The following is a 13,973-nucleotide window of genomic DNA, read 5'->3' as shown; positions in this document are numbered from 1 at the left end:
TGTTTTCTCCCTCTCACTAAATAGCCACATTCTACCTCACGGAACATCAACCTGGGTCCAACTGGAAATCCTCAGTAGGTTTAATTTATTTCAACTTTTCTTTATTTTGCGAATGTGCATTTTTGTGACGCTAAACTATTTTAACTGGAGACCTGTGAATATGTCAGTAGATAGAAATAAATACTGCTGTCATTGCTTCATTGCTCTGGCAGAAGCCCCCCCCCCCCCGTGTGTGTGTGTGTGTGTGTGTGTGTGCGCGCGCGCGTGTACTTACACAGTCACATTTGCTTCCTTCTATTTAAAACATTATTTCCTTAAAGAATAAAATAGCCCAAAGAACAGGTTTTTTGTAGAACAGATATACCTATATTTAGTTAAATGTTTCTAATATATCTTGTTTGCTTTAAATTCTTTTTTAGTTAACATACCAACTACTGGCTGCTTACGACATTTTCATATATGCATCCGTGTGCTCCGTTCATACTTGTTCCCCAGTGCACACACTGACTTCCTCTCTGCCAAGTAGTCCCCCTTCCCCTTTCATGTTATTTGTGTGTATGTATTATTTAAACCTTGACTCAACGTATGTAAGAAAACGTTTCGTTACTTCCTGTCTTGCTTTTATTCTCCTTCCCCCTTGAGATCCTTGCTTCCTCCTTTCTAGTCTTCCTGCTTCTGCATCCTGTGTGTGTGTGAGAGAAGATGTGTGTATTTAAATCTAGATTGTGCACATGAGAGAAAATGATGTGTGCCGTTTGCCCTTCTTGAGTCTGCCTTATTTGCTTAATGCATTCTTGTTAATTTTTACCTTTTTTAATATTTAACCTGAACTGAGTGTTAGGTTAAATGTGTACGAACAGACTGTAAACCTTCTTACAGCTTATGTATTTACTTACTTACTTACTTACTTACTTACTGTGTGCGTAGATGTGTGTGTGGAGGTCACAGGGTAGCTTTTAAGAGTCAGTTCTTTGCTTGCACCACGTGCATCCAACTCGAGTCATCAGGTTTGGTGGCAAGCTCCTTCTCCTGCTGAGCTAGTCAATCACTTGTTTTCTGTTGGGGTTGGTTGGTTGGTTTTGGTAATTACTTGACATTTCAAACCTAAATCAATCGATCCTCCTCTGGTACAGCCAGGAATTCAGGCTCTCTGAGGAAACACTCCTAGATATTTAAGATCACTGTCCTACCCCCCTGACACCTGCCTTTGCCAGCCCGTGCTGTTTCTATCTACTAGGCTTGAATAAACAAAACAGCGGTGTTGTTCTCTCTGGAGTTCTGTTCCTGGCTTTCCTTCATCGCAGGCATGCATGGAACAATCCACTGAACTTTTTGATTTCAATGCTCGATAAGAGACTTATGTTAAAAGCTGGAGACTTCTTTCCATCAGAAAACATTTTGAGGGACAGGGGGCTAGATTGGTGGCTAAGCAGTTAAGAGCACTCACTGCTCTTCCAGAGGTCATGAGTTCACATGGTGGCTCACAACCATCTGTAATGGGATCTGATGCCCTCTTCTGGTGTGTCTGAAGACAGCAACATTGTGCTCACATACATAAAATAAATAAACCAATCTTTAAAAAGAAAGAAAAGAAAAGAAAGTGCCCTTGGCATTTTTATTGGGTGCTGGCACCTAGTACCTTGTCTTGAAGAATTACCCAGTACCAAACACTACTGAACTTCACGTAGGTAGGTTTCTTATATTTATGTTTATATATTATGATGCCTATAAAGGCTTGTCTCCAGTTTTTTCTCTTAGAATTTTATTGAAGTACCTCTTCTACGGAGCTCAAACAGGGCTTATATAATTTAGTTGGGAGGAAATGCTATTGCTCTTAACAAAGGAGAAGGAAAATCCTGCCAATGGGTCCACAGACTTTGTTCCCTCATATTAATTTGTTAAATTAATGAAACACGAGGAAATGTTTAACAGTTTACATCTTAATTTCTAGAAGACTCATTTTTTTTTTTTGCCATTGTTAATTTCTTTCAGTGCCAAACCAAGTGACTTCGATTTTTTAAAAGTTATTGGAAAGGGCAGCTTTGGCAAGGTAAGAGTTTTTAGCGTTCCCTTCCATGATTAAGCACTTAAGGAAGGTCTGCTTGGCTTGTGTGAGCCACTGGGCTTTTCTGTTGGCAAGATACGGACTTTCTAAGATGAAGTGCTTAGGTTCAATGTGTACTTAATAAGAACTTAGAGTGTGCCAGCTGCTTGTCAGGGTTCTATTGAGAAAACTGACGTAGTGATGCTTACAACCTTTGTGGTAGGTAGTCTATTAAGTGATTCACTCGGCTGAATGTCAATGGTGGGGCTGTGCTGAAGTGAACAGGTGGACTGACAGGATTCTGGGCAGCTCAGCTGGTCAGGAATAATCTTTAGAAGGAATCCTTTCAAATGGATGCTAGAAAGGCCGTGAAACAGGCATTTCTGTGAGCATCAGAGTCATCCCAGAACTGGACAGTGTCCAGCCATGCTGAGAAGATCGGCATGGTCACCAAAAGTGTTGTGGGAGAATTTATCTGAACCACCAAATACAATTATTCTTTTTTGCAAATTTCACTGAAACTTGTAGTGAAAATGAATATATGTATATTTAATTATATCTTAATATGTATGTTTATAGTTATAACTAATGTATATATACTTATACTTCCTTATATTTGTAGCTTTGGGTATCTTAAGTTTTCGGAGTTGCTTTGAGAACAGGGAAGGACCACTGCTCATCCTGTTTGTTTGTTTATTCCTCGGATACATAGCGCTCACTTGTTACATTGTAACAAGTGCATGTAAACAGCAGACAGGAGTGGATCCCACTCTGTAATCAGTGTATCAGAATGTTATTAGTGGTCTGCCATTAATAATGCAACGTTGACAGATGTCAAGAAGTTAGCATCCATCAGCCCTGGATAAATCTCCCCTTGCTTTGCATTAAATACAATGACAGAGGGGTTGGGGATTTAGCTCAGTGGTAGAGCGCTTGGGTTCGGTCCCCAGCTCCGAAAAAAAAGAAAAAAAAAAAAACAAATAAAAACAATGACAGACTGCTGAAAGGGTCCGGATATAGATCTCTCCAGAGAGACACATCCAGAACATGTCCAACACAGGTCGATGCTAGCAGCAAACCACCGAACTGAGAACGGGACCCCCTTGGGGGAATTAGAGGAAGGATTGAAAGAGTTGAAGGAGCTTGCAACCCCATAAAAACAACAATGCCAACCAACCAGAGCTTCCAGGGACTAAACCACTACCGAAAGACTATATACATCAACTGACCAGGGCTCCAACTGCATATGTAGCAGAGAATAGCGTTGTTGGGGCACCAGTGGAAGGGGAAGCCCTTGGTCCTGCCAAGGTTGAACCCCCCGGTGCAGGGGAATATGGGGGGGCAGTAAGGGGGATGTATAGAGGGAATACCCGTATGGGGGAGGGGGAGGGGATGAGGGGCTTATGGACAGGAAACCAGGAAAGGGAATAACATTTGAAATGTAAGTAAAGAAATATATCTAATAAGGAAAAAATGACACACATTAGCTGGATGTGCTGATACATGCTCACAATCTTAGGATTAGAAGCTTGGGAGTCTGAGGTGGGAGGACAGCTTGAACAATGTAGCATGAAGCTATCTTAGAAAGAACAAAAGGACATGGTGGGCTTTGCTGTTGCCCTGAAGCTGTGCTTAGGTCTAGAAGCCACAGGAATTGGTTTTGTATGTAGTATGAAATGTGGGGTATGTTCATCTTTTCCTTCAATGTGACATACAGAATTTATTCAGATACACGCTGGGCTCCAAGGCCACCTCCATCACATATTTGCATTCATGTATGAACAAGTCTGCTTTAGACGTTGTGGTTCGCAGTCCTGTTTCTAGACTTTATTTTCTGTCCCATTTTGTCTGTTTATCGTCGCAACAATATCTTGACAGATACAGCCCGATAGCCAGCACCAGCCTGTCCCTCCATTCTTCAGGAAGATACTCTTAGCCCTTTCCATGTCTGCATACATCTTAGAATCATGTCTGTTTCTGCAAAATTTAGATGGAATTTAATTTGAATTACATTCAATCTGCAGATGGGTTTAGGTGTGGGAGAACTGATGTCTTTAGATCTATGGACATTTCAATAATTAAACATTTTAAGTCTTTCTCAACATTTTATAATGTCCTATATGTGATTTTACACCCAGTTTATGAAATGTGTTCTTTGGTGTTTCTTTTTGAGCTGTTGAAAACTGTTGTTAGTCACTGATGGTCAGTATATTTATGACCTGTGACACACCGAACAAGAACACACATGCACTAGGAAAGGCATATTCAGGCATGCCCAAAGCATCATTTTTCACAAATAATGTATCAAGAGAGTGCATACATTATAATAGGATATTACGCGTGACAACATTGACCATGAAGTCTCTCCCACATGCTATAATATATAATTTGGAATGAAAGGAATGAAAAGGGGACTTTATATAATTGTAAATATATAATTTTTGAAAGCAGAAATAACTAGTTACTGCACAGTAAAATAGTGGTGGAGTGTAGTCATGACCGATGGGTCAGAAGTTTTGGCATGTTTTACTTGACCTACATAGTGCTATATAGATTCTGTAAAAGCTTACCAAGATTTATATCTTAATGTGTGCAAGCTATGTTTAATAGAAACTAAAAATGTTGTAGGTAATATAAACCCCCACGGTCCAATAGAATAAAAGACTTAATATGCAAAAACAAGGCAAAGCAAACACAAACACAGAGTCATGGTCTGCTTGAAAATAGTGCATGATGTGAATCAGCTACGCCTGTGTCAGCCGGGTGTGTACAACAGCTCTTTCCGGGGTGTGGTTTAGGTTCAGTTTCCTTTTGCCGATTTGCTTCTTAGTTCATCATATACGTCCAAATCTTCCAGTCACTGACTAAAGGAAAACACTGTGAGGGGAAATCAGAGCCATCTGAGTACAGTAGTCTTTGATGTTCGTTCTAAGAATGCACTTAAAGTCGAGCCAGTGGGAAGGGTGGGAGTTATCAAAACGATTGGAAAAATAAGGAAGGAAGGGTGTTGCTCAGTCCAGTGCTATGGAGAATAAAGAATGAGGAATGGCAGAATGTGCTCGGACAGAGGACATTTCATACTAAAGGTGTTTTGACTCCATCTTTATGAGTTCCAAATGTTTTTAAATCAGTAGGCTTACCCTGGGGAGAGCTTTTGATAGCATGCCTTCTCATGGCCTGTCTGCTAATACCGTATGTTTGTCACAGCAAGCTAGTGTTGATGTTAGTGTTAACATACTCACAACAGTTACTCTGATTTTGTAGCTTTTTGTAGAGTTTGCTCTTTTCCTATCCAGCTACCACTTTCCATGGAGGTTTCATGTCTGCTTGGGTTTGTCTTGGCTGTCAGTTACCCAGACTTCCCTTGCTTTTGATGTTCTTGACTGTTTAAGTCTAGACAGCATGCCCTTCTGTTGTTTTTCTCATGTTTAGACTGAGGTTGCGTATTTGAACCAGAGAGACAGGACAGTTTTAGAAGTAAGCATGCCAGTGTCAGGAGTTGATGTGCTGGCTTTGAAATGCCTTGGGACGTGTCCTTTAGTAATTACACAGCTTAATCTATGGTCGTCCCCAATCCTTTACCGTTATTCTCCTGTGTCACGTAGTGGAAATGTGTTTAAATGAGTACATTCATAAGCAGTCTCATCACTGGGGACATCACAAAGTGTACTCACACAAGCCGTCATATCACAGCCTACTACATGTCTAGGTCATGTATTCATTGACCAGAACATCGCTATGTGTAGCACAACCTGGAATGTGTCTTCCTTTTCTAGTGCAACATCGTCTATCTTTTAATGTATGCATAAGGCCACACCATTATGAATAATACAACAGTCCGTGTTGCCTCTTCTTCTGAACTCTTGTGAATTCAGAGCCTGTAAGAGAAGCCTACATAAAATAACAGTGCGTTATGTTCCTACCAAGGTTATAGCTTTTATTTACTTATGAGTATCGTGTGTATGTATCAGAAAGAACCTTGTGGGAGTCAGTTCTCTCCTACCTCGTGGCTCCTAGGAATCAACTTCTCATCAGGCCGAGGAGCAGTCACCTTTCCCCACTGCGCCGCACCACAACCCCACTCCAGTGTTTTCTAAGCAAACTCAAAAGGCCCCTGAACACTGTGTATTTGGTGATGAGTTTGGTAAAAATCCCATTACCAATATATATTAAATAACAAGTAAATGATCTCTAGCTATTCAAATAACCAGAACCCTTTTTGTTTTATTAAAATATCTAAGAAAAGGAAGAATTATAAAAGTAAATTCACTAAACTCTTCATTCGTTTGCAAATCTTTCCAACAGGTTCTTCTTGCAAAACGGAAACTGGATGGAAAATTTTATGCTGTCAAAGTGTTACAGAAAAAAATAGTTCTCAACAGAAAAGAGGTAACACAAAATAGCACCTGTTTCTCTCAAGCCTGTTTCTTTATGAGCAGTTGTTTTCTGATATATACAAGTTGCTGTTTTACGGGGTTTTTTTGTTTTGTTTTGTTTTTTCCAGCAAAAACATATTATGGCTGAACGCAATGTGCTCTTGAAAAATGTGAAGCACCCGTTTCTGGTTGGATTGCACTATTCTTTCCAGACAACTGAAAAGCTTTATTTTGTTCTGGATTTTGTTAATGGAGGGGAGGTGAGTTTTGTGATTCTTTGTTTAATACAGACAATGGCTAGGAAAAAAAGTAGCAGGAAACCCAGAAGGTTACTATGTAAATTTTCAGCTGACCATGCTCCATCACCAGCTGTTTGTAGAGTGAAAACAGTATTCAGTGGACCACATGCCGGGGGAGGCAGGGGGGAGGCGGCAGGGAGGCGTAGGGAAGTCACAGGCATCGTGTGTGGTCAACGCTGCATCACAAAATTGAAATGCTAGTGTAAAAGATGCCATGTAATTTAGATAATGGTTGTTTCAACCATTGCCTGTGAATGTTAGCCAAACATGTTATTTTCTAAAATGATCAAACTATTCATCAGGGAGGCGACCCCTCCCCACAGTTAAGCCAGTGGGGAGTGTTTGATGTTGTATCGCCTTTCCGAGGGTACATATGTATTTCAGCATGTTAGAGTCTGGCAAGATCTACCTCAGAGAAAGGAATTTTTAATAGAAAAAGAGAATTGTAATCACAGAGTCTCCTCTTTTGTTTGTGCCGGTAAACCAAAACTCTTACTCAGAAGACTATTGAAACCCTTTCTTAAAAATGCTTCCGTTAGAGCAGCTGATACAGTCATAGTATACAGTATCACTTACATGCCCAGGACGCTGGCTCCTTGTGTTATTTTATCATCATGGCAGCCACATGGTATAAGACAAAGCCGTTTAGATGGTGGAAGTGAGTCATGTAGTTGTAAGCTACAGAGTGAGCTCGGGCAACCTGGTGATAGGTTACAGGCAGTCAGCCATCCCTGGTCTGCTACTTCCCAGTCCCCTTTGATTTCTAATTCAGTTGATCTCTAATCCACAAGTGTCTCCAAAGTTTATTGAAGTAGTATATCTTACAACAACTTTACAAAGGAGCCCTTTATCCCTCAGCAAAGAGGAAAGACGCGATGTTACTGTACTTTGGTTAACTATGTGTTACTTAGGATCTCATTGCTGTGAGCAGACACGATGACCAATGTATATAAAGCACAACATTTATATAACTGGGGCTGGCTTAGAGGTTCAGAGGTTCAGTCTATTATCATTAAGGCGGGAGCATGGCAGCATCCAGGCAGGCATGGTGCAGGAGGAGCTGAGTTCTACATCTTCATCCGAAGGAAGCCAGGAACACTCAGGCAGCTAGAAGGAGGGTCTCCAAGCCCACCCACACAGTGACACACTTCCTCCAATAAGGCCACACCTTCTAATAGTGCCACTCCCTGGGCCAAGCATATGCAAACCATCACACTATGGAATAAAGGTGATAGATAGAAAATGAGAATAAAGCTGGGTGTGGTGGTGCACACCTTTAATCCCAGCACTTGGGAGGCAGAGGCAGGAGGATCTCTGTGAGTTCAAGGCCAGCCTGGTCTACAAAGTGAGTTCTAGCACACCCAGGGCTACACAGTGAAACCCTGTATGGTAAAAACGAGAGAATATGAATATGAAATATAAAATGAGTTACAACAAAGAAATTGAATTCAGAGACTCTTTGTTAGCATTACTCTGTTCCACTTCAGATCGAAGGAAGATGTCTCAGCCATGAGCCTCCCTTCCCTGCCTCTCAGTCTTTGAAATGTTCACGGGAGACATCTAAGTGGATGAGGGGCCGCTGCAAGTCTCCTTTTTTATCTGTGGTTTCTTCACATTTTGGAACTGTGCTTTCGGATCCTTTTTAGACCATGGTTGTTCAGTTGAGCAGCGGAAGTGGAACGATACTTACTGTCATCCACAAGATGAGCTCTGCTGGGATGATGGGGGTAGAGGATGAAGTGCTGGAGAAGGCACTTGGGTGTGGGTGATGTTCAATGCAGCTGGCAGTGGGTAGGCTGGAGGTAAAGACCAGGAAGAAGGGTTGAGGTGGAGCGTGGGTTCACCCCGTGTTCTGGTATTATTAACTTTTTCTTTTAGGTGCACTGTCTTGCTTCTGCTGTTTTGAGACAAGGCCTTGCTATGCATGTAGTCCTCTCTGACTTGGCACTTCCTGTGTAGCCATGGCTGTCCTTAAGCTTGTGACAATCCCTCTGCCTCAGCCTCCTGGTGCTCAGCTTGCAGGCATGTGCCAACATACCTGGCTCTTTTTTGTTTGTTAGGGTCTTACTAAACAGCTTAGACTGTAGGCCTCAGTCTCAGACCTCCCTCCCAAGTCTCCAAGTACTGAGTGATGGTCGTGCACCATGGTACCCCAGTACTGGGTGATGGTCGTGCAGCACGGTACCCCAGTGCTGGGTGATGGTCGTGCACCACGGTACCCCAGTGCTGGGTGATGGTTGTGCACCACGGTACCCCAGTACTGGGTGATGGTCGTGCACCACGGTACCCCAGTGCTGGGTGATGGTCGTGCACCATGGTGCTCAAGTGCTGGGTGATGGTCTAAGATGCTGGGCAGGTCAGCCTTTCTGAGCCAGCTTCCTCATCAGTTTCCTACGTCAGATCTGTTGTTTGGGAATATTAAAGATTGTAACTGTATAAAGACCTCCCACAGAGCTTTCGGTTTACAAAGCCGTCCAGGAGGACTAGTAATTCCGTGCTATTTACAGGTAGTTGCATGGCAGCATCAGGGTTGTAGATTTTCCGTGATCGTTCCTAAAGCGGCTGTCTGGGGTGATGTGGAGACTGTCACACTGAGGACTGAGTGCAGCGCACGGAGATGAGAGAAGTCAGTGAGAGCAACAGCCGAGTGCGTGTTGCACGCGTGGTACAGTGGTTGCCGCCTAAGAGGCAGACACACGGTTGAGGATGAGAGGTGCGGACAGGACAGCCGGATTTCGTGAACTTGCATCTTGTGATCGATGTATCAGGAAGAATGTTTGGTGTGCAGCCCTGGGACCACACTAACAGCTTCCCCTCCACCTTGCAGCTCTTCTTTCACCTACAAAGAGAAAGGTCTTTTCCTGAACCCAGAGCGAGGTTTTATGCTGCTGAGATTGCCAGTGCCTTGGGTTATCTGCACTCCATCAAAATAGTGTACAGGTGGGTCATTTGTTTAAAAGCACACGGAAAATACCTCCTGAAATGTTTAAGATTTCTTGAAGTATTTCGGGTGATAGTCATTTTTTTTTCCTTCTCTTTTAATTTGATGTAGAGACTTGAAGCCAGAAAATATCCTTTTGGATTCTATGGTAAGTGTTTTATTAAAAATCTTGTAGTTTTCATTTCTTTGTTGTTGCTAGGCATGGTAGGAAATTGTCTTAAAGGTTCCATACTGTATGATTGCATTTCTGTGGAATTCTTGAAGTGACATTGTGCTCTGAGGAGTCCAGTTAGTGCTTATAGAGGGACAGGTTGGAACAAGGGAGCCCACAAAGTTAAAGAACCCACATGAGGCCCCTTGTGAGATAGAAGTTACCCATCTTGACCGTAGTGAGAGCTACAACCAAACACACAGAATGCATAGAACTGCACACATTACACACAGAACTACACATGTGAAAGTAGTGACACCAAATAAAACCTATACTGTAATTAGCAATTCTGTACTAATATGAATGTCTTGCTTGACCCTTGAACAAGATGCCGGCTGTGGGGTAAGCTCAATGAGGTTACAGTCTCTACTGTTATTGAAGTTTTATTTGTCGTTACAGTTATTTTAAAATAAAAAGGGTTTCAAAATTGTCAGTTCAGGTCCAGGGATGTAACTCAGTAGGTAGAGTGATTGTCTAGTGTGCAGGAAGCCCTGGATTCACCTTCCTTTAAAACAGAAACAGAAACAAACACAGCTGTGCCTGCCTGTAATTTCAGCACTTGGGAAGTGGAGGCCCGGGCTAGCCTCAACTGCACAGTCAGCTTAAAGCTGAAGGCCAGCCAAGGGCTGTGTGTGACTGACTCAAAAAAGTGAAAACAATGAGCTAGCAAGATACCCAGTGGGTTAGGACACGTGCCACAGTCTGATAACCTGAGTTCCATTTCCAGGACCAACTGGAATGGAGAACTGACCCTAAGTTGTCCGCTGGCCTGCACACATGCATCCACATGTGCACGTACACACACACACACTCACTCACTCACACACAAAGTAAATGAATGTAAAAAGTGTAAAGGAGGGTTGTGGATTTAGCTCAGTGGTAGAGCGCTTGCCTAGCAAGCGCAAGGCCCTGGGTTCAGTCCCCAGCTCTGAAAAAAAGAAAAGAAAAAAAAAGTGTAAGGGAGGAGAGGGACAGCTCAGTGGTTAAGAGCAGTTGCTAGTCTTACCCAGGTTTGGTTCCCAGCATCCACATCTGGTGGTTCACAACTACTTGTGTCTCTCCTTACAGAGGGTCTGATGCCTTCTGGGATTCTCAGGAACCTGCCTGACTCACACAGGCACGCATACACAGAAAATAAAAAGTCGTTACAGTGAAAAGCTTGTTAATTCATGTCTACACACTGCTTTATCTTACTGCCTTCTGTTTGTCAGGGACATGTTGTCTTAACGGATTTTGGGCTTTGCAAAGAAGGAATCGCTATTTCTGATACCACCACAACCTTTTGTGGTACACCAGAGGTAAGAAATATGTCTGATCATTGATAAAATTTATAAAATATGAATACAAGTCACACCCTACATCTGCACAAGAGGTGAAATAAAACCTGTTAGAGCTTCCAGTTTCTAGGGACTTAGAGTTCACTGTGGTCGCAGCATGGCACAAGGCCCTTCAGAAGGCCAGAGTGAGAGTGTGCAACTCATTGAAAAGCTAGGTGGTCCATCTTTAGTGTGACTAACAGCACCTAAAGTTTGCTCCCTTTTCAGTTCCTCAATTGTCTCATGTTCACTGGGTTGCTGTCGTGTTTCCGTTTTCTCTGCAGTACCTTGCACCTGAAGTGATCAGAAAACAGCCGTATGACAACACTGTGGACTGGTGGTGCCTGGGAGCTGTTCTGTACGAGATGCTGTATGGGCTGGTATGTGTTCTGTTCCTTACTGTCCCACTGCACCGTCGAGAGCAAAGTAGTCAGTCGTCCTGAAGATGGTTAGGTGATGCCAACACCGCCGTGGCGCTGGCCTGGTTAACTGAGTCTGAAACCGTGTGAGGAATGTGCACGTAAAGAAGAACTTTATTACTTTGAAACACCAATATATAATTTCTGTATTCCTTTAGGCATTTTTAGAAATCGACACCCAGTCATAACATTGAACTTCCTTGTTTCCTTTCATTTTGTTCATACCAGACATCACCTGCCTGATTTTAAAAAGATGGAAATAAAGAGTCTCAGTTATTAACGCATTACTATTACGTCTTAACAGATGATACCTTTTATTCTGTTTTATAGGGTTGAGTTAATACAGGCATTTATAGCTTTTATGCCACTGGATACCATCTGTTTCCCTTCTCTGAAAACGTGGCTTAAATAATTCACTGGCAAAAAAGAAAAAGATGTTTGCTGTGCAATTGAATTCCATGGTTTTCAGTAAGGATGCCTAAGACCAGCCAGAGCTACTGGTTAAAGTGGAAATTTTATTACTTTACTAAGATATCACTCCAACCCAGGGCAACCTATTTAGGCTTTTTAGTTTACATATCTTCATAATGGTGCATTTGTTTTTCTTGTGTGTGGGGGGCAGAGCTCAATGGTAGGGGTCTTCCTCAGTAAGTGCCTACCTTATGTTTTGAGACAGCCTCTCACTGACCCTGTAACTCACCACTGTGAGTAAGTTGTTAGCAAGCACTAAGCAGCATTGTGTTTCGCACCTAGCGCTGGGTTACAAGCACGACTGGCATTTTATGCGGGTGCTGAAGATCTGGGTGCTGGCCCTCATGTTTGCACAGCAAGTACTTTAGTGACCTAAGCCATCTCCCGGGACAGCACCTATATTTTGCTTTCCTCTAGCTCATTTGAAATACGAAACATTTGGATTGCTTTTTTTTTTTTTTGGTTCTTTTTTTTTTTTTCGGAGCTGGGGACCAAACCCAGGGCCTTGCGCTTCCTAGGTAAGCGCTCTACCACTGAGCTAAATCCCCAGCCCTGGATTGCTTTCTAGATATTTTTTGTGGTCTCTAAGTATTATTCAACAGTCCCATGCAGTGACCTCTGAGGTAGCAGACAGTGCTGGTGCTAAATGCTCATCAGCTGAGGAAAGGGGGAGGGAGAAGGAGCGGGGAGGGAGGGGGGTAGAGAGAAAGGGGCCAGAGGAGTTCTATAAGCTGGAACTCAATAAAGTTCAGCACACTCTAGATTGCACAGAATAAAGAGAGATACCACTGCCCTTCCCTCATCTGTGGGTAGCTTGTTAAAAGCTACCTTTTAAGTAATGCTAATGACAATGGACATCAGATAACTACTTCATACCTTTAACTTTAGCCACTGATTGTCATCTAGATACTTCAGAATCCTTTGTATTTCTTTGAAGGACTTTGAAAGTATAAAATAAGGTTATATTTTAAAAAGCAAAAATTTTGGGTTTTTTTTATTTGTTTTGTTTTTTTGTTTTTAACTTTCTTACAAAAAAACAACCCTGGAAATTGACAGAGCTATAAAACTCCATTAACTCTAAATATTATTTTTATTTCAAAACTTCCAGCTAGATAATTAACTGTATATAAGGCATTCTCCCCAAACTGTAATTGTCACATACACTTATGAAGGAACGGTGTCTTCAGATTTCCATCTGTTTTTGATGACTCTGGTCTCAAATCTTAAATCATTTGATACTTGATATTCGATCTGTCTGGAATGCCTGTTACCCGTAACTATCATCATACCTGTGTGTCTCAGTCACTGTTCTCTGACTGAAGAGACACCATGACAAGGCAACTCTTGTAAAGGAAACCATTTAGTGTGGGGCTTGTTGACAGTTCAGAGGCTTAGCTCAGTATCGCCATGGTGAGGAATATGGCTCCAGAGCAATAGCTGAGAGCTGTGTCCTGATTCACAGGCCAAGATACAGAAAGAGACAGATGACCTACATGGGCTTTTAAAACCTCCACATCCCACGTCCCAGTGACACACTTCCACCAACAAGTCACACTTCCTAGTCCTTCTAATCCCTCTCAAATAGTACTGCTTCCTGGTGACCAAACATTCAAGCATAGGAGCTTGTGCATTGAGGGTGGGACGTAGAGACTCTTTCTCAAACCACCACAGCAGATACGGCCAGCCCATCATTACTTTTGTAAAACACCCTATTACAAGTAAGTGATTTAAAAGCAGTTTACAGAGAGCTAGTAAAACCACTGCCCCACCCAGTGAACACTAATTCAGCTCAATGGTGCATTAGGCTTTAAAATCTCTTTGCCATACTTTATTGATGTCTGCATGCTCAGAGGGCCATGAGTTAATGCAACCCTCAAGACCCAGCTCCTCTCTGAA

General features: G+C 42.4%; 1 protein-coding gene across 7 annotated transcripts in view; it reads left to right on the top strand.

The window, feature by feature from the left end:
* The window catches only part of Sgk3 (serum/glucocorticoid regulated kinase family, member 3), a 126,472-nt gene that overhangs the window by 93,709 nt on the left and 18,790 nt on the right, over positions 1-13,973 (top strand). For all 7 annotated transcript variants that reach the window (XM_039109233.2, XM_063287121.1, XM_039109232.2 and 4 more), the window contains 8 exons: positions 25-74; positions 1,993-2,050; positions 6,350-6,433; positions 6,549-6,680; positions 9,547-9,659; positions 9,772-9,808; positions 11,083-11,169; positions 11,472-11,567. In XM_039109233.2, coding sequence (XP_038965161.1) covers positions 25-74; positions 1,993-2,050; positions 6,350-6,433; positions 6,549-6,680; positions 9,547-9,659; positions 9,772-9,808; positions 11,083-11,169; positions 11,472-11,567 — 657 coding nt within the window. The remainder of the gene's footprint in view (positions 1-24; positions 75-1,992; positions 2,051-6,349; positions 6,434-6,548; positions 6,681-9,546; positions 9,660-9,771; positions 9,809-11,082; positions 11,170-11,471; positions 11,568-13,973) is intronic.

Source organism: Rattus norvegicus, chromosome 5, assembly GCF_036323735.1.
Source record: "Rattus norvegicus strain BN/NHsdMcwi chromosome 5, GRCr8, whole genome shotgun sequence".
In the NCBI taxonomy this organism is placed as follows: Eukaryota; Metazoa; Chordata; class Mammalia; order Rodentia; family Muridae; genus Rattus; species Rattus norvegicus.
Note: the sequence above shows the minus strand (reverse complement) of the source record. Positions and strands in the feature narration are given on the sequence as shown.